Here is a 23,148-nt window from a genome sequence, read left to right on the forward strand (position 1 = left end):
ATTAAAAAAAAAAATTAATTTGGACTTTTAATATAATAAAAATAATTAAATTAATGAATTTTAACTTATAGGATGCAAGAAGATTTAGAATTTTAATTTAATTATATTTAGAAAACCCTTTTAACTCTATACATCCATTTATTCATGCTTTTATTATTTTGAAATTTCTATACATCGTAATATATTAATTTAGTAATATTAAACTCAACGTAATATTATTTTATAAATAATGATTTGTTTTTATATACATTTTGTTTCTACGGAGATTTATTTTATAAATGGATTTAAATATTATTTAAAATTAAACAAGTAAAAACGAATATATAAAAAAATAAAAAAATTGTGGCGTGGGAAAAGCATATCTCTGTCTTGTTTCCTTTGTACAGGATGCACGCGCGCACGTCCAAGACCAGCTTCTGTGGATGGTCTTGAGAGTGAGACGGATACTGACATCTCTCCGCTTGTTTCTCCCTCCAACGTCGTGCGTTTATCTCTCTCTATTGCACGCAGATCTAGGCATTCCTCAATTTTCAGACATCAATCATTTCCCTCGCTCACTGTCTCCGCTTTTCTCTTTTATGGACCGGAACAGAACCGACAGCCCCATCTACTCGCGCCAATGGAGCAGCGATTCCAGCGCCTCTGCTGGCACTGGTCCGTCATCTCCGGTGGTAATGTCGCCTGGACGTCACCACCACTCGCGCTCCTCTTCTGTCACCGGACTTTCCACCGTCAAGAGAAACCAAAATTTCGCTGCCAAAGCAGCTGCTCAGCGCTTGGCTCAGGTCATGGCTTCTCAAACCACTGACGATGACGAGGACGATGGTGACGATCTAGGGTTTAGATATAGTGCACCACCTCCTCTCTCTCTTTCTAGGAATCTTAACTCTGCTGCTACTACTAATACTAAACCTACGGTTCCATCTAGCTGGATCACTAGATCTCCTTCCCCTGCCGTATGTTTTCAGCACACCACACCCCCCCCCCCTACATTTTGAGTGAAGGGGGTTGAGTTTTAATTTTAATTAGGGTGAAGTAGAATGCTAATGGGAATTTTTGTATTTGAATTTAGTTATCTGGGAACATGGTAGAGGAAACTCCATCGGTTCGTTCAACATCAGCTGGAAGGTCCTCAATTTCCTTTCGAACAGCACCGCCGCTGCCAACCAGTAAAGGATCACTGAGGACTGCGGTTTCTTTACCACCAATGGAGCCTCCCAGAAACGGGCAGAGAGACAGTAAAAGGTAGTACCTTTTTTGACATTGCAATGAACTAACATAGACATTTATCTTCTTCTGCTTATTCAGTTGAGTAATCCGGGAAAAAAAAATTGTATTGGTTTGTGATTCAATAACTTAAAATGTGAACTCCCATAATTGCAGATTCTCATCAGATGTGGGACACTTTAACTCTAAAGATACAGGAGATCAGCGCGAGGCCTCTGCTCTTCGTGATGAAGTATGTTAATAATACTTGTTAAGTTTCTGTCTGTGTTGTGTTTGACTATAAAATGATTCTCTACAAGAGATACAAAATAGATTTTTCGGTTTTACAATAATGAAGGTTTGGCTCATTTTTGCAGCTTGATATGCTACAAGAAGAGAATGAGAACATCCTTGAGAAGGTGTGGTAATTTTGTTATTTTCCATTGCTAAAAGTATAGATTTTATTCACTTTATTTGGTGCAATAAAACCCAAATTCACTTTACAGCTCAGGCTTGAGGAAGAGAGATGCAAGGAAGCAGAGGCCAGAGTTAAAGAGCTTCAGAAGCAGGTGATTGTTTGTTTTTCTCACATTGGTAGACAACGTTTTTAATTCAGTGCGTTGGCTTTGGGTGTAATTATTGAAAGACTCATAGTGATCTCCTTCCCAGCCCTAACTCATGATTTCACCCACTCATGCTCTCTACTGCTTGTCGTGGGTCTTTAGGTTGCTGCTCTTGGCGAAGGAGTATCTTTGGAAGCTAAATTATTGAGCAGGAAAGTTGTTGTTCTAACAACTTCATTGATGATTGTCTATTTTTCTTCTTAATGTTCTTGTTATGACATGCTGCACTTCCATCTGCAGAAAGGAAGCTGCTTTGCGACAAAGAGAGGTAATGGTCATAGTTTTCTATTCCATTTTAAATATGTTACTGTCTTGATAACTTATTCTGGCTCGTCTATTTAAATTTGTATGTTTTCGTTTTTTCTTTCTTCAGGCTGCACTCAAGGAAGCAAAACAAAATAATATGGTGGATAAGGAAGTTGCATCTATTAGATCTGAAGTGGAGGTAAGTAGCGCTTCCATGTGACGCTTAAGTTTCTTATATCATATTTCCCTCTACTGCTAGTGCTAGAGTAGGTGATTGATTTAAAAGCCTTGTATTTTTCTTACCGCTGCTAATATGCAGTTGAATTTTGTTCTCAAATTAGAATGCAAAAGAGGAGGCTACAGCTGTTGTGCAACAGCTTCATGGAGCTGAATCTGAAGTGAGAGCCCTTCGCTCAATGACACAAAGGATGATTTTGACTCAGAAAGAAATGGTTTGTACTTCAACAATTGCAAGTGACCGGTTATAATCATTTGAGAACTAGTTAGTTACTGTATTTGCATCCCAGGAAGAAGTTGTTCTTAAGAGGTGTTGGCTTGCTCGCTACTGGGGCTTAGCTGCAAAATATGGTACCTTCTGTTCAAGATATGTTTTGATTTATCACTGGAATTTTCTTTCTATTTTCAAATTTTGGTTGGTTCAATTTGTTGGTTGAGGTAACTTAACAAAGCCTATGCTTCATCATTTTCTGAATATGACTTCTTAGTGCAGATAAACTTGGAGAATCTCTTTGAGATTAGTCACCTCTGAACTTATAATTGCAGTACCATTTTGTCCTTAATATGGATGATATGAGATGTCTTACTTTATTCTAATATTTGATTTTAAAATATTCACGTGGAATTTGGAGTTGGTATGTAATTTCATTAATTTTTGCCTCTGAACTTGGGTCATGCATGCATCTGCTGGCTTTATTTCACTCAATGACGTCACTTTCCATTTTCATGTTTAGGTATCTGTGCCGATGTTGCTGTGTCAAAACATGAATATTGGTCATCCTTAGCACCTCTTCCATTTGAGGTTGTTGTTTCTGCTGGACAAAAGGCAAAAGAGGAATGTTGGGAAAAAGGTTTTGCCCTCTAATTGATTTTGCAGCTACTGTGTTTGGCCCTATCACGGACAATATTACTGGATATCTTTTTCTCAATAGATTCAATGTTACTGCACATTGTGTTATTTATTTCAATTTCTTTCAGGCTTTAACTCTTATAACTTTGAGTAGGAGATGATGACAATGAAAAGAGAAGCAAACTTGCTGTTGACCTGAGTGATCTAACTGGAGAAGGAAATATTGAGAGTATGCTTTCAGTTGAAATGGGCTTGAAGGAGCTTGCTTCTTTGAAGGTTTTTTCCCCCTATTAACTTGTTTGTTTTCTAACGTCGGTACTATCTTCTGTTAAACTTGGAATTATTTTTCTGTGTTCTCAACCGTCTTTAATTAGCAGTTATATTTGCATGCTTTAGAGACTTCTTTATTGAGAATTCCCTCTATCCATAATATCATGTTGTTTGAAACTTTTAAGGTTGAGGATGCTATTGTGCTTGCATTGGCTCAACAAAGGCGCCCAAGTTCTGCTCGGCTATCCATCTCAGGTGTCAGTTGAATGACCAACTTGCTTAGCTTTATTCTTTGCTGATTTAGTTAGTTCATTCCTTTTCCTTTGTTGTTCTTGTTCTTTTTTGTTAGATTTCATTCATTTAGCTTTCTCTGCTACCATTTGTTGCGTTTTAGTCACGGAAATGTCTGCATTATTAATGTGTTCTGAATGTGTACTTTGCTCTTTGTTGCTCTCAGATATCAAATCACCAGGTGATCCAAAGTATATGGAGGCAGTTGGTAAGTCATATTTTTTGCTACTCAATGCTTTTTGCAATTAGAATCTTCTACTATGTTGAAAATAATGTAGGTACAGCCTACTATCACTAGTGTAAAATAAAGTTGATAGCCAATATTTTCACCATTATGACTTTAATTATAATTTCAATCCATGATCCATCTGTCCTCTGACAGAATTGTTTCCCGAGGAGTCTGAAGATGTTCTTTTCAAGGAGGTACTGGCATTTATTCTTAATTACCCTTGTTCATATCTCTTTTAATTTCCAGCAGTTTTATGATCTTTCCTTTGTGATGGATGAACGTGCTTAGGACTTAGGAGGAGTTGTGTTCTTTAACTTCCTTTGCCTTCTTCAAGACACTTTCAGTGACTAGCCCACTTGTTGTAAGGGTTTTCAGTGAAGAAACGGTGCCTGCCCAGTTATTCAATAAACATTTCTTTGGCATGTATATATTCATGTTTGTACAACTGATATTATGCAAAGAACAAATGTTGATTTCTTACTGGATCTAATCAATCTACAACATATTCACACAGGCGTGGCTTACATATTTTTGGAGCAGAGCCAAAGACAACGGTATAGAGGAGACCATTGCCAAAGAACGGCTTCAATTTTGGATCAACCGCCGTGGCCACTCACCAAGTTCACATGATGCTGTTGATGGTTAAGCTTTCTCTCTTTCATTAATAAATTACTGCTTAACAATTCCCTAAAACCACAAGGGAAATACATTGTAGAACTTCCGGTCCATATCACCAGAATCACTTGGGACATTTTAGGAAGTGTTAACTTCTACATATTTTTGGTCAGGACCTTTTCTATTTCTTTATATCACACTTTGGGTGTTTGATTTTCAGTTGAGCGAGGCCTGATGGAGCTCAGGAAGCTAGGAATAGAACATCGACTGTGGGAAGCATCTCGCAAAGAAATTGATCAGGACTCTTCCACCAAACGTAACAAGGAAATCAACTGGACAATTTAAGAGCTCTGGTTGATGGGAAATGTCTATATTTTTCTTTCTGCGTTTTTCCTTGTGTTTTTTGGAACATGTCTAATTATTTCAAGTGAGACATGGCCACCGGTTCTCTAGCGTCCACGACTCTATTACACTATACCAAAGTAGAGGCTTCCTCTCTGTTGCAGACAAATGAGGCACTGAGACAAATGTCTTGTAGAGAAATCATGATTGAAGATGCGTAGGATGCTATTTGATTCCTCCATTTCCTGCATTGTTTCACTAAACATGGATACGATGCCATTTCAGGTTAAACACATTGCTCGATACACGCAAATGTTTTTTAGCCACGTAAGATGAACAAATTACTAGTTCTCAATTCGAGTTGTAATTGTCCTCTGTTGTTATATTTCAAATTCTTAACAATATTTTGTCATTGGATAGGAGATGGAGGCCATTTTTATACATTGTAAGGGTGATCAGTATTTGAATTGATTTAATTTAAAATTTTTTCAGTAATTTGGTTTGGCTGAGCCTTCTAATCGGATTAAACATAATAATAGACTCATGCGATGCTGAAATAGCAATTAGCCACCATGATTAAATCTCAGGGTATTACTTTTTTATATTATTATATAAATTTAAATTAAGAGGATTGTAGCAAACTATCATATGATATTCTTAAAAAAGCAAATCTGATTTATTATAGATGTATATGAATATAAATAAGATAAAATTTTTTATTTTTAGGAATGAGTTTAGATAAACAACAGAGCTAATCAATGCTCCAATCAATAAATCAAATTAAATTAAACATTCATTTGACTTTTGTTTAATCTGCTAAAAGTTTAATTAATCCGATTAATCCTCATTCCTATTAACTTGTAACTTCTACATCAATGTTAAAGAAAGATGCCTCATTTTAAATTTTAGAAGATGCACTACTTTTTGGAGCATTAATTGAAATATCCCTCGTGCAGGGCACATTTCATGCCTGGCTTTTGCAAGAAATCTTGGTCGTTGAGAGGATGCTGTATAGCGGTTGCAATGCCTTTTTCCAAGTGATTTTCTTGATCTGCTTCATTTTCTAACAAACTGTGAGCCAATATCTGAAGAGTCAGAATAGTTGATCCCACAAGTTTTCTCCGCTGGTTTAGTCAGCTCCAGAGCCACAGGTGAAGAGCCCCAACAAAAAAATTTACTGAATTAGGAACAAACGCTTGCTTAAGTGCTTAGCTAGTGGGATGATAACACTTATATTAACCTAATAACCATAACATTAGTCTTGTATATACAAAACCGAACTAAGATTAAGAATTACCATCTTTTGGCCAAAATAACTACAAGGATCAATCACAAAAAAGGCATCAGTTACCATGGTGCAGCAGCTAGACTTTCAAAATCTTGCCTGGATTTCACAATGTCTTCACTGATAGCATTAGCATCTTCTTGTAAAGCAATAATCTCAGAATCTTTCATCACCTTCATTGCCACTTTCATTGCCCGTTGCTCTTCTATCTCCCTTAACTTCTTGTCAATTGCATCAATATCTTCTTTCACTTTGGCTTTTTCGTGATCACACTCTGCAATCTGAATGTCAACATTTTTTGACTGATCCTGAAGCTGTTCTTGCCTATCTTTGATAGACAGTAACTTGTTAAGACGGTCCACAACAGCCTTAACATCAAATCCAAGCATTTCCAGATCAGCGAGAGTTTCCAAATAGCTATAAAAAAGCATTCTAGGATCATCAACGTGCAACTTGGATGTCTTATCTACCACAGTGGCGAAGGTCAACATATGACCAATAGCAGATCCCTCCCGACTTGCCTCTTTACAATCAATCAAAGGACTAAAATGTGGATTTTGTGGTAGAGATTGGAAAGCTTCCAGAGACTCAACATTTTTCCAAATAGGTGAGCTCTTCACAAAAGGAGTTGTTTGAATCTTCACTAGGTCACTGTCTACTATAACATTTATTGCAGAAGATTGTGTGAATTCGTCAGCTTGTCTTTCTTCTTTACCTGCACGAACATTATACTCAACCATACTGGTATATAAAATCAAGAATGCATTAACTGAATTTTTGAAGTTACCAAACAGAGAAGGATTTTCAAGTTGTTAACCAATCGTACCTTCAGGCTCAAAGCCTATTACTGTACACAATTCTGCCTCTTCAGCTGTACAATGTTTAAAATTCATTTCATTAGCACCATCTCCAGCTACATTGTGCAGTTCACCTGCATGAAACAAATCAAATTAGTTTTGCCATAAACACTTATTCAGCCATTACTTAGGTAATATCTCTGTACCTGCTTTCTGCTGCTGAATTGCATCACTTTCTTTCTGTAGATTAATCTCCTGCACAGTTAAAGCACAAACACTAATTAACATGTATGGATATGACAAATTGACTAATTTGTTACTTAATTAGCTCCATATTATTCTAAAATTCAACATATTTCGTAGATAGAATGGAACAAGCAGCATATTATTCTCAAATTCAAATGCTTCACTTCTAGTGCCTGAAGATGCTGCTTTGCCAAAGTCAACGTGACTTTTCTTTGTTTGTAATGTTCTCATTCAATTGTTGGATCAAGTAAGCGTCTCTTCAGATATTCAAACAGCTTCAAATATACCTCATCAAGAAGCTGGTAAGAATTTTCTGGATATGAGCCCTTTCTCCCCTCAGCTAAGGCACCAGAAGATTCAGCATCTTTTTCTATATGGTCAACTTCAACAATAACTTCAGAAGAATCTCCTTTTGTCATGTCCTCTCTGCCTGCTGCTGTATCCCACTGGCTTGTAACTTGAGAATTCAGTTCCCCTTTTATCACAGAACTTTTCATTTCACTATTTAGTCCAGCTTCTTGTTGATTAGGCTCCTGGAATAGTAAGAAAAGAATCCAAACAAGTTGTCAATAAAATTGGAGAAAAAGTTAGCAAGAAGCATAACATTCACTTCCTCCTTAATTAAGGAAATAACATATATTGATCAGAGCACAGTTCCCAGGTTCACTAATTGACACTAGATCCAGTGATGCAAGCTGCAAACAAAAGCCTATGAATCTATAAACAAATTTTCCAGATACTTTAACAAAATTCATGGTTCGATGTGATGGCAACAGGAGATAATCACCATGCCAGTCTTTGCATTTAACAAAGTTTGCCAAAAGCAAAAATTAGGCTTACAATGTTCTCTCCCCTGAATGGACCTTCAGACCCAGCATTGTCAACCAATTGTTGGGTTGAGCATTTAGTTAGTGCGCTGTCTGTGACTTGCACTTCTTGATTTGTTGTCTTGATTGGTATCAACTTTGCAGGACATGCTTGTGGAGACAAAGGGTTTGCAGACTTTCCCCTTTTGAACTTCTTGGAAGGGCATGATAGTTCATCCTCAATCTTAGGTGCTCTCTTATTCACTTTCTTACTTGTTGATTTTGCTTCACAAGGGGTTGAATGCTCTAATAAGTTCTTCCTTGAATTTTCGCATGAGGATTTTCCTTCTGAGTGATCCCATTCTGCAGTTGAACTCTCAATATGAATAGCCACCTCAGGGCTTTTGGCATTGTTGTCAACATGGGTTGAATGTTCTTTGCATTGTATACCAATTGATACATCCTGAAACAGAGCCCAATATCTAAAGCTACATACACTAATTTGGTCATGCAGATGTACTAATTCTAGAGCAACAAAACTGTACTAAGTTAACACATAACAGCATCATCAAACTACCAGCAATATCTACAAGGGATGACAGGAGGGAAATATAGGGAGAAGTGGTTTCACATTCACATCCAACAATATTAATTCTAGTTTAAACTTGGGCAAAACAAAATCATATAGTTGTTTTCAAGGCAATGACCTATTCATCCTCTTTCTATCTACTCCTTTGACAGTCTCAGTCATTTAGTTAGGTGAACCTTTCTGTCAAAACCTTCTGTCCCAAAAAGGGAGAGTGCAAGATAGTTAACAATTAAGTACGGTTTAATATCAAAAAATGCAGCAGATGCAAAAGAAAATTGGAGGAAGGCAGAATACCCTGGAATAACTAACCCATGAGCCATTCATCAAGTGCAGGTGTGGCCTTATTTCCGATTGGCTGAATTGCTTCTCCACATTTGCGTGTTTTAGAAAGATGTTATACCTTCCATCTGTAAGAATTTTGGTGATGAAGCCATCCCTCCAACTTGAATCATAGAAAGCATCTACTGTTTCCAATATCTCAAAATTTTTAACCTCCAAGTTAGGAGGGGGAGACCGAATATGGAAGGAATCAACAATTTCTCTCATAAGGCCATTCTCATCATTGTTTCTTGAGCTGCCACACTCCACCAAGAAAGAATTGAAGCCAACTTCCTCAATAACAATTGCTGGGAACCAAGCATCTTGAAAATTTTCCTTGTTGAGGCTCACTTCCACAGCCATTCCTTTTCCAAACTTTAACCCTTCCATTCTCTTTGAAGGATCAGTAGACCAAATCAATCTTATGAGTCAAAATTCAAAGCAATAACATCAAGAGAGAGAGAGAGAGAAAGAGAGTAAATGAATGGGGGAAAAAAAGCATGTTATCAAAACATGAATGTGCTGTGCTGCAAAGAACAACAAATATCATTACTCGTTATTCAAGAAAGATTTAGCATATACTATATCTGCTTAGGTGAATATGATGTAAAAAGACAGACACGTTTGTCATGGAAAAACGCTCAAAACGAAACCAATATGTTATGGCTAATGCAAGGATACCACAAGAGACTTTAATTTGAAATTGTGCTTATCAAGTGAGAAAGAGAGGGAATATCACACCTATGTATTAATGGTCCTGATCAATATACGTAGCAATATGTAAGGCATGCAGGCTCGATAAGAAAATGCCCAAGGGAGATTAGTTGTCACAATCAATAATCTAATGCATCAGGAGCTGTAAAGATTAAATTATCATGATGAAATTGAGTAAAGGATGTAAAGTAACGGACTGAAAACAACAGAGCAGAGTGAGGGCATGAGCCTTGAAGCAAATATGCTTAAAGGTGATATTTTGATTCCATATTATTCTAATAAGCTCTTCAGTAAGGGCACACAAATTGCACCAAGTATTTCACAATATATCATGCAAAAGCAGAAGCAGAACCCATATGAATAAAATAAAATAAAATAAAATGTACCTTCTGTTTTGGGGGTCGAACCCAGTTGCCATCAGTCCAAACCCAGTGAAACCTCAAATCTGCAGAGCAAAAGTCGAACTGTTCAGGTGGGTTTTCAAAGATCACAGTGTACCTCTTGGAATTGTCCTTCTCCAAAACTTGAACTTTAACGACAACAGCCTTCCACCACCCATCACGGTGGAAGGCGTCAACGACGTCGTGCGGTTCAAAAGACTGATCAATGTCGGGAGGCGGAGGCAGAGGCCTAATATGAGAAGCATCGACGAACTCGGTCAATCGCTCGTTCTCGTCATTGTCGGTAATTAATTCATGATACTGAACCAATACCTTGAATTTTCGCTTGGCGAAGGTTTTCCTGGAAGAAAAGGGTGACTTGAGGATTGTGGCCACGTACCATGCGCCTTTGAACCCTTCGTCGTCGCTGCTCACCTCCACTTGCGAACCCACGCTTAAAAAATGGGTCTTTCTCTCTATGTTTACGTCTTTGCGCTTGCCAGCCATGGCTCTGAGCTGTGCCTTGGGACTATTCTTTCGGGTGTGTTTGGAAAGAAAGAAACATGCACAGAGGGGTCAAATGTTTTTCTATTATTTTCTGTGGCCAGTTGCCAGTGGCTATAATTTTCAACGAAAAGCTCAAATCCCATTCCCAAGACCAAAGGTCCAGCCATTTCTTTTGGGCTAAATTCAGGTAGAAAACTACTCAAAAGTGTCCCATAGTAGTGGGCTCTAAGCCCTTCAAAGAATTGGTAACCTTCTTAACCATTCCATTCCTTTATAACCAACACATTGCCAAATTTATGCCCCAGGCCCATATCTAATTTCTCTCAGTCATTCTCGTCCCTATCCCATTAGGTACTGCAGTGGGAACAGTTAGGGGTAAAAATTTATCGGAGTCAATAGGTGAGACCCATGCCCGCCTAGCTTTGGTTCGTGGCAAGGGCACAATGATTATAGGGCCACGTCCTCGGTTCGATCTCTCCTTCCCCATGTACCTATTGACCAAAAAAAAAAAAAAAAAAATTTGAGACCCATCTATGTGTACGCCATGAATGATATTGAATTGGGTAGATGTAATGTTCCGGTTCCATCTTTGGATTCTCCAGATTAGGTAATAGAGATGTGAATAGCAGAAGCTCCTTCACTCCTTGTTCTGTTCATTTTTTTCCCTTCAAGTAACCAAAAAGTTAAAGGAAGAGCATAATGATCAAGTGCCAATTAATGCCAGAGCTCCTTTAACATATAGGTGGTTAGTTGCCAGTTGTTGGGGTTTGAAAATTTTGTGTGAAAACCGAATACTAATAGCAAGTAGTAATAGGGATCAAAACTCAAAAAGCAGCTTTCTCCGTGGAGCCCTTTCCTGGTTGTAGGGGGCTGTAAACGCTATTCCTTTTGTCATTTCTCTAGTGGAACGTTGCCAAATGGTGCCGTTGGAAGGCTTTGTTGGAATCTTTGGATTTGGATATGTCTTCTTATTCAACTTTATATTTCTCTCTTTTAATATAATGCGTGCCATTTCCAGGCTATCTATATGGCACTTAGCACGCCTTGCATGCAGCTCTTGTTTTCTGGCCCTACCCACACACCAATATTTATATACGCGCAGATTGTCAGAGTACATGAAATCTTTCCTGCAAATTTCACAGGATTATCAATTATCAGTTTATAAAGCTTGAATCATTATGAAATTTATATTTAAACACCGACTAAAAAAATAAAATTTACAAATATATATGTTCTTACTATCAGCCTACCAACTGAGATGGTAACCATGCCATAGCCTTAGCCTAAAGTATATAGGCAAAGTAATGTTTTCAATTTTCTGCATTTGCCACTTGATGGGCATGTGCATTTTAATATAATAAGGGCATTAACAGAGAAAAAGGCTGTATTTTTTCTTTTGGTGGAAAGAAGGAAAAGAAAGACCATACATACGATTCTAAAGGTGATTTTGACCCTAGCTAATCCTTTATCTAACAATTCTTCACTTTTTGCTTAGTTTTGGCTTTAGAAAAATTTCCCATTAAAATTCTCTCCTCGGCTAAGTGAGGCAAATCACCTAGAAAATAAGGAAAAATTACCCTACGTAGGTGTTCATTTCTCTTTGTTTAATTTTTCCTCGCAATTATTGCACAGAAATGATTACAATGGATTAAGTTCAACTCTTCTAAATACACTTTTAATACTCTAGCTGTGAAAGTTTATATGGAAGTTAGTTCATATATGGGCCATCAAAAAGGACAAAGGGAACATGGTTGACGAGTGGTTCCAAGAAGAATTTATCTATATGTGTGTGTGAGATTGGTGTTTGTTAATGCTTTTTCTGTATAGGTTTTGCCTTTTGTCTTTACAAATGGTAGGGTGAAATTGGGTCACAGACTGCTTGGGTAGTGGAAATCATTCTCTCCTCTTCACCTCATCATCACATCACACAAGCTTAATTAATCACTTTTCAACTTGTGTTCAAACTTGTTACCTCTTCTCCAATATGTTCTTCTATCTCTTAGTGACGAAACCCTCCAATATACCTAGAGAAGTCGTAGATTTTTCATTTCCCATAGATATGATGTAGAGTTGACTCTCTGTGAATTGTCTCTTCGAAAAGCAATATCAAATCATTTACCATTAGGTGTTGAGGGTTTCATGATTGTGAACTTTCAAGTTTGAATTATAATTTAAATTAAATAAATTAAAAGAAATGGGAGTATTAGTAGAACAAGATTGATATTGGAGAATTCAATTGGGAAGCCAAAGTTGCATTATGAATTAAGAAAGTACATTATCTTTTAATATATTTGCAAATTAAAATAGAAATCATCAAAAGGGAAGGAAAAATATAAAAGGTTCTAAGAGAGAAATAAAAAGGAACTTTGCTTCCATTTCGAGACGCATAAAAGCTTAGGGTATAGGCTTGAAGCAGTCGTCACTCTTAGTTTCCCCATCATTTCTCAATTCCAACCATGGCGATCACAAACACTACCCATCTCTCTTTTTACTTAATTTTCTTTTCAAAAGTTATCTTATTGTGCTAATATATATATATATATATATATATATATATATATATATATATATATATATATATGAGATAAAAGAAAAACAGGCTTTTTTTTCAGAAAAAAAAAATCACAAATGCTTTCTGCTCTTAGCCTACTACTCAGCAGGGCAATTCTTTGCCTTTATCTTTCCATGGACCCCTATCAATTAGCTGGGAAGGACCATGCAATTGCACACCAAGAAATGAATCTTTGCCCAACAAAGTAAACCACCTAAAAAGATTCTTATTTGAGTACATGCAGATAATTTGAATTGCAATGTCATTACATTATCTGTTTACTGTATTTTGAGGCTAACTGCAAATTTTTAATCAAACAATTTTTTAAGGGTTGTTAATAATAAGACTATATCCGATCTTCCATTAGATATACTTTCATCATGTCTTCAAAAGATTCTAAATAAATAAATAAAAATATAAATAATTGAAGATTTGGCCTTTGGGTTTGGAGTGCTTATCTAATAGTGACATAAAATGTCAGGATTTTTTAAGAATTTTTCATGTAAAAAAAATAATAAAGATTTGGGTTTGTATTTTTTTTTCTTTCTGTGATGATTCAGTCAGGCTTAAAGTGGACTAAAGCCGCCTTCTTTTTTTTTTTTTGCCCCCTGTGAAAACCAAAAAGAAAGCCTTCGTTGCTTGTATCTATTAACAATGAATAGTTGATTGAGCTCATGAATCATGATTCCTACACAAAGCCATTTTCTTCAAAATTTGCATAAAGAGAGAGATGAGATATTCAGGAATATATTCACCATGGTTCTGTCTTTCAGAGAAGAAAAAGTATACTTGGGAAAAAGATCTTCCAATAGAAGATAGAAGCTATGCTACTATACAGTGTATACCATGTAATGTAATCTGATAATATTCATATGATTATATTTTGGCTTTACTTGTAATTAGTCTGACATTAAAGAACAAACACGTCTTCTCGTGAGCAAATTCCAGGGTTCAGTCCTCCATGGCAGATTCTCTCGTTTCAATTTTCATTCTCTCTTTGCCTTTGTCCTTCCAACAGCAGCCAAACAGACCCTTACCCCGTTTTGATATGCTGAAATTTAAAATGTAGAATTTATTTATAAATATATTTCAGATAAAATTCATATTTAATATGTCAAAACTTAAAACATGAGTTTGTAGAATTTAATTTAAATATATGTTTTTTATATAAATGTGTTTAAATTAAATTTTACAAACTCATGTTTTAAATAAATGTAGAATTGAAAATTCATTTATATTTATTTTTTAAAATATTTCTTGATATACTAATCTTATATAATAAATAATATATTCATAATTATATTTATTTATCTAACATAAAAATGTTATATTTATATTTTTTATTAAGATACATAATATATTTATATTTTATTATTAAGTAATTAAATAATTTAAAATGACAAAATTCAACAAATAGTGTGAAAAATAGATTTTAGGGAAAAGAAATACAAAGTGAAAATGAGTAATTTTATTGTAAACATATTTGTGGTAAATTTTATGAAATTTATTTAGAAATTTTAACTGTTACAAATTTAATGTAATAGGTATGTTAGTAGAGTTCAAATTATAAAATTAAATTTTTTTTTTATTTTCAAACACAAAATTTTATATTTAAAAATAAATTATATAAAATTTTGTGGGATGTATTCATTCTAGTCTTCCGAGGGAACAATGTTTTAATAATAATAATGCAAAACCCAGTACCCATCTCCTCTTCTGCCATGTTTTATTCTTTATATAATGCCCTCCACCAAGCAATATCCTAGCTGCCTTGAGTAACTTTCTTCTTTATATACTGTTTCTGCATCTGGGTTCTTTGCTATCTGCTTTGGAAGTTGGAACCATGCCTTATCTCCCAAGGAAAAAAATGGCATTGCCTGTAGTTTTGCTTCTGTTATGTTTTTCCGTAAGAGTAGAGTCCAACCTCTTTCTTTCTGATAGAATTGTTAAGTTACCTGGTCAACCTCAAGTCGGGTTCCAGCAGTATTCGGGTTATGTGACCGTTGATGAGAAAAACCAGAGAGCTCTGTTTTACTACTTTGCTGAAGCAGAAACAGATCCAGCGTCTAAGCCTCTTGTTCTCTGGCTAAATGGAGGTCTTAAAGCTATACTTATTATTATTTTTCTTTATTTAAAGGGAAAAAAGGATTCTTCTTTTGGGTTTTGATCGTTTGTTGGTGATGTTTTTATTCAGGGCCAGGTTGCTCTTCTTTGGGAGTTGGAGCATTTTCTGAAAATGGGCCATTCAGGCCTAGTCGGGAGGTTCTTGTCAAGAACCAATATAGCTGGAACAGAGGCAAGTTCACAAATTTATCTCGGGATGCGCTATTGATTTTGTTCTTTCATTAAACAATTCACAAAGTGCTGATGTTGAGCATGCTCATTGCATCCAGAAGCTAATATGTTGTATTTGGAAACACCAATTGGAGTTGGGTTCTCTTATTCCACTGATACCTCCTCCTATGAGGCTGTTAATGACAAGATCACAGGTATATTTCCACCAATTTTTGGTATTTCTCCTTCTGTTAAAGTTATCATTGGCTTTGCAATTTGTTTTCACTCTCAAATTGCTTTAACTTTCTTTTTCCAATTTCCTAGGTGGAGATCTTGCTAGAGAAGAAATGATAAGAAACTGTCAATTCAAATAATATTGAATTGCACAAAAACCATTTTTCTTCCAAAGATTCAAAGTCAATTTCTTCCGTCATTCCCTTCTCTCTCTCTCTCTCTCTCTCTCTCTCTCTCTCTCTCTCTCTTTCTATTTTTAACAACTTCTGGGCTAATGCGCTTTTTCCCGTGTTCTAAATGTTTTGAATTCTTTCTACACAAAAGCTTCAAAGAATGAATCCCTCTTTTCTTTTCCCTTGCCACTTTACAGATATACCATTTCAATGGCTACTGTGCTTTCTTTTTTTGTTGTTTTGTATCACAGTTGACAAAAGTCCCTCTTTACAGACCTATACGTTTCATTTTGAACCTATTTTTGTCTTTTGTTATCTATAGCTAGGGACAATCTGGTGTTTTTGCAAAAATGGTTTGTCAAATTCTCACAGTACAGAAACAGAAGCTTGTTCGTCACTGGAGAAAGCTATGCTGGTAATAATTTGCTGTTACAAACAATTTATATTTTTCCATTCTCATCATATTGAAAATAGAATGACCAATGCTTTGATTCTGTTATTATAAATAACTAGGTCATTATGTGCCCCAGCTAGCAGAACTCATGCTTGAATTCAACAAGAAGCAGAAGTTGTTCAATTTGAAAGGAATTGCTGTAAGCAGTAACAACAAAGAAAAAGATCCCAATTTTTTTTATTTACAAAATTTTTCTTTTATTCATGAGCATTCAGCTTGAGTCCCTTTTTCCTGAATTTATAAAAGGTTGCAATGTAAGGCATTTATCCATTTTGGTTGCAGATGGGAAATCCAGTTTTGGAGTTTGCTACAGACTTCAATTCGAGGGCTGAGTTCTTCTGGTCTCATGGATTGATATCAGACACAACCTATAAAATGTTCACTTCCTTTTGCAACTACTCACGTTATGTGAGTGAATACTACAGAGGTTCAGTTTCTCCTATTTGCTCAAAGGTTATGGGCCAAGTGAGTAGAGAAACCAGTAGATTCGTAGACAAGTATGATGTTACCTTAGATGTCTGCATATCATCAGTGCTCTCACAGTCCAAAGCCCTTAGTCCCCAGGTGAGTATAATCCATCATTTGATAAGCATTTTTTCCATTTTTCACTTAGGCTATCTGCAGCCATCCAATTGCTAATTGTAAGACTGGTTTTTTTCCCTTGCCCTTTTTGGTCACACAGCAAGTAGCTGACAATATAGATGTATGCGTAGAAGATGAAACAGTTAATTATCTCAACAGGCTAGATGTGCAGATGGCTCTCCATGCACGCCTTGTAGGTGTCCGACGATGGACTGTTTGCAGCAAGTAATTCTTCTTCTTGTTCTTCTTCTTCTTAATTATGCTACAATGCTTTACTAATTCCAGGTCAGTTAACAATTTACTGCCTATCTCAGAACTTGCTATTGGAGCAAGTTATGGAATAAACAATTTCTATTATCCTTTTTCTCTTCTCACTTTGCTTATCACAGCATCCTAGATTATGAGCTGCTGGATTTGGAGATACCAACAATTCCTATTGTGGGGAGACTCATCAAGGCAGGAATCCCAGTCTTGGTATACAGGTAAAATTCCTACCTTGTTGGACTGCTTTATACATGAGGAATTCACTTCATTAGAAGAAAAAGAAAATTGAACATTGCTTCTTTAAATGCAGTGGGGATCAAGATTCTGTTATCCCATTGACTGGAAGTCGAACCTTAGTCCATCAACTAGCCAAGGAATTGGGACTGAAAACCTCTGTGCCTTACAGAGTTTGGTTTGAGGGACAGCAGGTAATTCTCGTTGAAGAGTATGGAAAATAAAAGTGTAGAATTTGATTATGGGATTTTTAGGTGTAATGGGGAAGTATTTGATTGGTTTTTTACCCTCAGGTTGGCGGGTGGACTCAAGTATATGGTAATATTCTATCGTTTGCCACCATCAGAGGAGCATCTCACGAAGCTCCATTTTCCCAGCCTGAGAGATCCTTTGTGCTGTTCAAGGCATTTTTGGAGGGGCAGCCTCTACCAGAAGCATTTTGACATTAATTCTTTGATGGGAATACAAATTCAATTGTAAGTAAAGTTGGATTTGCTGTTGCAAAGAGGCACTTGATTGCATTGGTTTGTTTTTGTTTACTTGGATTTGTCCATGCTATGGAATGTAGAAAAATTTTGTAAAGATTTCGAGTAAAGGAAAAAAGGTTTTATTGTGAATTTAATTTTTTGTTTCTGTGCTATGGATAAATTAATGAATCTTCAAAAAATTACATATTGTGTAAATTCTTAGAATAAAAAATGGTTGCAACTTGGGCTTTTATGAAATTTTATTGCATTACAATACAAGGAGGGGAAAAAAAAGATGTGTTGGATGGAGCAATAATGTATTTGCTTAGTCAAGAAGCTCCTAAGGAAGTTCTGCTGGAGCTTTTAGGGTGGGGAGAAACTGCAATTGGGGTTTCAACCTGCATTTTCAGACAACTGAATTGCAAAGCCAATATGGGTTTTGATAACATCACAGACATGCTTAGGCTCTGTTCATTGTCTTGGAGTTCTCCGTTAATAGTATCTACAGATTGGCATTTGTGGTGGCCCAGATATTTTTCTGTGTCAGGCTTTGACGTTGGAAGTGGGCCTGATACTTTCGCTGGCTGCACTGCCCGAATCCTGTGACAGTTTATTGTGAAGCATATTCAGTAATCATTTCATCTGAACTCTTGCCTTAGCCTGATGGTAAATGTAAGCTTTGCTAGAAGCAGGCGTCAGTTCAAATTTCATTAGTGTAATGTACCTCTCCAATTCTAAAACAAAAATCATTTCATCACCCATAAAAGATTTGAAGTGACGGTTTTTGCAAATTGCAGTTGTAGACCCCAATAGAAGGAAAGAGGAACTGCTAGGGAAGTAAATGTGACATGCAACAACTTCTTCGCATACAGAAGAATAATTTTAGGACCCAAGTCTCTAAAGAAGAATAGTCTTTCACCTACTTATAAGCAGAAAAGAAAAGATACCTGCACTCAATATTGCAGGAATACTTCAGAAGGCTGGGATTATGCTCCGTACGTCCACTGCATTTTCACAACGTGGATAATTTTAGTTGCCATACAATACAACAGGTGATTCTTTAAGCACCAACCACTTTGAAATTTACCTAAAACTTGGTAGTGACATTTTGATTGCTGGCCCCATCCACTTGTCATGTGTCAGCCCAGTAACTTACATCACCCAAAAAAATAAGGGAATAAAGAATATGCAATAAGGAAACCAATGAAGACCTTTAAAGACGAAGTGCTGCATTTACAGAACTGTGCAGCAAAAATTTCTGATGAGAAATTTGTTGCCTAAGGAAGGGTGGTGGTTAATTCCCTAGATAAATAACTATCTGGCTATATCCCTTAACAATTTTCTTAAATCTCCAGATATGGCAGAAGCTGCATCTACAGTAAAGGCAGCACAGCTAACAAACCAATAAGAAAAGCGATGATGCCTGGGATAAAGCATAAAAAGCCTCCGAGACTAAAACAACTAGCTGGTATGTGCAACAATGGTAAGCACTAAGCAGTGCTTCCTCACATCCACAAAAGACACAACACAAAGAGAGGCTATTCTCAGTGCAACTGGAACAAGCAAGCATTTCATGGAAAATTTTACCAATTGAGAATCCAAGCAACAGTTTAGCTTGAAAGAATTGAAGTTTTCAATATAACCAACTCACCAACAGTTGCAATGTTGTTATTACACATGTTTGTCGCAGAAGAACCAGTAATTTCAGTCACCTGAACATCCATGCTATCCTTGGATCTAGAGCGTGCAGTACCCAAACCAATCATGTTGAGGAGGAAATTAGATGTAATCGTTTGCTGCCTAGGAATCGCAGTAATCCTCTGTTTGAAACAGAGTATATTACAAAACAAGATAAGGTCTCATTTTCATTAATGAATGAAATTGCTCCTAGACTTGCTCTGATTGAGGTATGGTACAACCATAATCTGCCGTAGGGGTTAATTTCACTGAAAAAACTGAATACATGTCTTAGGCAATATATATGGGAGCCCCACTTGAAGAATAATATTCCATGGTTATGAAGTAGCAGATATAGCCTATCAGAACAGAGTAATCAAATGCGTGTAATTGTGGAGTTCACAAATTAAAAATCACCTTAGAAAACTTGGCAACATGACTTGGGAGTCCAACTTCCTGCAAGCAAAGAGTGAAAGAATGATCATCGATAAGATATCATTTACTTTCAAATACTTCTAGTTCAGTGCCATTGCTTCTAGTTGAGGCAAATCCTGACAACTCCCATTCCTAAACTTCTGGCATAGTGGCCAAATAGCATCATATTCACACATGGCATCCCCATGTCAACTCATGGAAGCAGCCTGAGTTACCAGGTTAAAAATAAAGGTGGCAAATTCCACGTGGGGTGGTCGTCTTGTTCTTTTTTTTTTTTTATTTTTCTTTTGTTCTTTTCACTTCAGAAGAATATTAGAATGCTATAAAAGCAAGTGCTTCCCAAATTTTTATAACATTTCACTCTGATGAAGGCCACCAGTGTACTCTTAAATTATTCAAACGATCAAGACGTTTCAATGAAAAATTTTACGGAATCAATTTAAATACAAAGCAAAATTTCAGAATTTGCACAAGGATTTTTGTGACCTTCCACCTTTCGTCCATGACAACAAGCATCATCACTACTTACAAGCACCCTGGCTGCCCATCTGTTGACAAAAAGGAAAAAAGGCCACTTAAAGTTCAAAATTATTTCTAGTTGATAACTACTAAAATATAATTGAAAAGAACATGCTACAAAAGCAGAAAGGGAACTTGCTGTTTTAGGTTCAATGGGTAGGAAACTGTGTGCTCCAAGTCATACTGAAAAACGATCCATGGTTTGTTTGATGCCTAAGTCACCAACTTGAGACCATAGCAACTTCGCAAGTTGCTGAGGCCACTTGCAGATAAATATTTCAAAAGATGATTAATTTGATAAGAAAATTCTTTGAACAAAACAAAAGACATGCAAGCTACCAAGTTCGACTGACCCAATATATGTGTAAAGTTGAAACAAGAACAAGATGGCCCTCGTCGAACTGAGACAATAAACCCAGATCAAGAGGAAGGCTATGGGCCCGGCAGTGGTACTTGAAGCAGGAAAAAGAAGGGTGCTTTCGCTTGTAAAATAATTATTTATTATTCATCATTAAAAACAAGAAGAGATAGGAGGGTAAACATACGCGCAGGACGTTGGAGGGTTCCACACGGTTCCAGCAATCACCACTAGCTGTGGATAGAAAAACACTGTTACTTGTGCTAGTGACCAATGAAATAACAAAACCAAACCATTTTCCTTGTCATGAGATTAAAACAATCACCAAAGAACTGATTCAACAACCATACAAAGAAAAAATTATGAGTAAAGAGCATTAATCTACAACCTCATCAAATGTCCCAGCTGGACTTTCCTCGTAGTTGGCAAGAAAAAAGCCACCAAGAGTGTACCTACAGCGCAAAAATGTGAATTATGGGTGAAAAAGGAATTCTTGAACTGATTAACCCAGCCCTTTGCCCCTTCAAAGTTCAAAAAATGATCATAAAAAAATTATAATAATCGCTTATATATACCCAAAAGCTTCAACTAATCTGAACTCTTTTGGAATTAACGCTCGAGCTGTTTCTGCTTTCACAAGATGAAGCTGGTACAAGGCACTGAATGAACATTGAGATCATTAAAGAATCTCCATGTATGGTACTGCTATATTATGAAGTTTAGCCATAACGAGAAAAAAAAAAAAAAAAAAAAATTGAAGTAGAGATTTATGAGATACATGCCTGCCTTTAAATATCCAAGGAGGCTTCCCGTAGCCTGACGAACATTTTGTTTCCGCAATTTCCATGATTTCAGATAGCGATTCACAACATTTGGAGATGCCAGCAGCAGTTCAAACTCCAACCCACGATCCCTACCGAAATGCAGCAATATCGGTTCTTTTTATTTGACTTGAGAGAAATTCTATAAACAATTAATAGATCTGCATTCTTCATTGCCCTGTACTCTCATACTATGTAAACTATTTAGAAAAGCTCTCTAATAATAGAAAATCTTGAGATATGCTAGGCACTCTCGCATAGTTCATCTAGACTTTTAAGTACAAGAACTCTAAAAGAAAATTCAAGTTCTGTTCAGACAAGATTCGGAGGAAAAAAAAATCCTGCATGAACACTTTGAAGCATATTAAACTTCAGATTTTTTTTTCCCTTTTTCCGGATAAAGCCGATCATCACAAGGCTCCAAATTATTTCATGAAGATAAAGAAACTGTTACATCCAGTTCATTCAAATTTGAGAGAATGGAACACAAGACATGAAACACCTATATGCTTCAGCCGAGGATAACATGCAGGGAAAATACAGTTGCCAGAGAGATTCTAAAGTCAAAAGAAAATAATATACCCATGGAAGACTAGCATAAGAGGAGGCTAAGAAGTGAGTACAGGTAGTACTAAACCATAAAGGAACTCTAATAAAAATAACAAAGAAGCAAAACCCATCTTATATTTAAGAACATGGACAAAAAAAATAAAAAAAATAAGGAAAGAAAAGAAAGAAGAAAACCCTTTACTTGGAGAAGCGTTGAGTGGAAAGAGTCGAGCTCACAGTTGCCAAAATTTGAGTGCAGTTTATGGGGAGAGTGTGGACGACACAGAATTTATGGGGGAAGAGAGAGAAATTAGGTGGGGGGTCGTGAGCTAAGCAATCAGAGGCAGCAGAAGTGGATAGGCTTTTATCTGTCCATCCATTCATTTTATCATACGTGAGCAGTGAGTTCATTTGGCGCCAACCGAATTTAACAATACCATTCACCGACTGAACCATTTGTTCTGTTGGCAAATTATAAAATACATCTCATGCATTAATTTTAATTTTTTTTTAATTAGTATATATATATATATATATATATATAGTTAAAACTTGACATTTTAGAAAATAGGATACACATTTTACTAGTATAGTAGCATATTCATCGAGTGCATTCATAATTTATCTATCTTATTTATAATATAATATAATTAAATTTTTATTTGTATATTATATGAGTATAATCATTCTTAATATATTATTTAATTAATAAAAATATAACTATATAGCGTTTTTTATCAAAACTATATAGCATTTTCTATATCTATATTTAATTATTTCAAATGCTTTAAAAATGTATTTTAAAAGGGTTTATGAAAATATAAAAAAATAAATACAAAAAATAAATAACAAATTGAAAGTAAATATAAAGAATAAAATGTATATAAATAACCTTTTATAAGATGAAAACTACCTTAGTAACATTTGTGAAAATTATTTTTTTATTTTTTAAATACTTTGATTATTAAAATTTCATTTGATAAGTTTAAGAAAAAATCATAATTG

General features: G+C 35.9%; 4 protein-coding genes across 12 annotated transcripts; 2 read left to right on the plus strand and 2 right to left on the minus strand.

Annotated features, from left to right (window-relative positions):
* Nucleotides 1–355: 355 nt before the first annotated feature.
* LOC110659441 (coiled-coil domain-containing protein SCD2) lies at nt 356–5,404 on the plus strand. Of its 7 annotated transcripts, none has more exons than XR_009147799.1 (17): nt 358–956; nt 1,073–1,245; nt 1,384–1,459; nt 1,584–1,625; nt 1,713–1,775; nt 1,932–1,985; nt 2,074–2,097; nt 2,203–2,274; nt 2,417–2,527; nt 2,603–2,663; nt 3,047–3,163; nt 3,317–3,438; nt 3,618–3,687; nt 3,890–3,931; nt 4,106–4,146; nt 4,241–4,375; nt 4,467–4,593. XR_009147799.1 is itself a non-coding variant. In XM_058144642.1 (17 exons), exons 1-17 carry the CDS (start codon nt 423–425, stop codon nt 4,910–4,912), a joined length of 1,854 nt encoding a protein of 617 aa, XP_058000625.1. In that variant the 5' UTR covers nt 360–422; the 3' UTR covers nt 4,913–5,404. The 7 variants fall into 7 exon arrangements, 4 of the variants coding, with proteins under 4 accessions (XP_058000628.1, XP_058000629.1, XP_058000626.1 ...); XR_009147800.1 differs by having other exon boundaries at nt 4,241–4,371; XM_058144642.1 differs by lacking the exon at nt 4,241–4,375 and adding an exon at nt 4,788–5,404 and having other exon boundaries at nt 360–956.
* A 718-nt stretch (nt 5,405–6,122) lies between these two features.
* LOC110659442 (DUF724 domain-containing protein 3) lies at nt 6,123–10,643 on the minus strand. Of its 2 annotated transcripts, none has more exons than XM_058144647.1 (7): nt 10,051–10,643; nt 8,942–9,343; nt 8,078–8,506; nt 7,525–7,770; nt 7,198–7,246; nt 7,021–7,125; nt 6,123–6,909 (listed from the first exon to the last, which is right to left on the minus strand). In XM_058144647.1, exons 1-7 carry the CDS (start codon nt 10,549–10,551, stop codon nt 6,257–6,259), a joined length of 2,385 nt encoding a protein of 794 aa, XP_058000630.1. In that variant the 5' UTR covers nt 10,552–10,643; the 3' UTR covers nt 6,123–6,256. The 2 variants fall into 2 exon arrangements, with proteins under 2 accessions (XP_058000630.1, XP_021673072.1); XM_021817380.2 differs by having other exon boundaries at nt 8,927–9,343.
* A 4,141-nt stretch (nt 10,644–14,784) lies between these two features.
* LOC110659443 (serine carboxypeptidase-like 45) lies at nt 14,785–17,939 on the plus strand. The gene is made up of 10 exons (XM_021817381.2): nt 14,785–15,198; nt 15,297–15,398; nt 15,496–15,591; nt 16,106–16,198; nt 16,297–16,376; nt 16,520–16,801; nt 16,920–17,044; nt 17,209–17,301; nt 17,394–17,511; nt 17,611–17,939. Exons 1-10 carry the CDS (start codon nt 14,946–14,948, stop codon nt 17,758–17,760), a joined length of 1,392 nt encoding a protein of 463 aa, XP_021673073.1. The 5' UTR covers nt 14,785–14,945; the 3' UTR covers nt 17,761–17,939.
* Nucleotides 17,940–18,016: 77 nt separating this feature from the next.
* LOC110659444 (protein NEOXANTHIN-DEFICIENT 1) lies at nt 18,017–22,503 on the minus strand. Of its 2 annotated transcripts, none has more exons than XM_058144648.1 (11): nt 22,346–22,503; nt 21,556–21,686; nt 21,349–21,432; nt 21,162–21,225; nt 20,961–21,007; nt 20,390–20,444; nt 19,879–19,917; nt 19,436–19,604; nt 18,872–18,935; nt 18,732–18,788; nt 18,017–18,384 (listed from the first exon to the last, which is right to left on the minus strand). In XM_058144648.1, exons 2-11 carry the CDS (start codon nt 21,618–21,620, stop codon nt 18,114–18,116), a joined length of 915 nt encoding a protein of 304 aa, XP_058000631.1. In that variant the 5' UTR covers nt 21,621–21,686; nt 22,346–22,503; the 3' UTR covers nt 18,017–18,113. The 2 variants fall into 2 exon arrangements, with proteins under 2 accessions (XP_058000631.1, XP_058000632.1); XM_058144649.1 differs by having other exon boundaries at nt 22,339–22,475.
* Between the last annotated feature and the right edge of the window lie 645 nt (nt 22,504–23,148).

This window comes from Hevea brasiliensis, chromosome 3 (genome assembly GCF_030052815.1).
Source record: "Hevea brasiliensis isolate MT/VB/25A 57/8 chromosome 3, ASM3005281v1, whole genome shotgun sequence".
Lineage (NCBI taxonomy): Eukaryota > Viridiplantae > Streptophyta > Magnoliopsida > Malpighiales > Euphorbiaceae > Hevea > Hevea brasiliensis.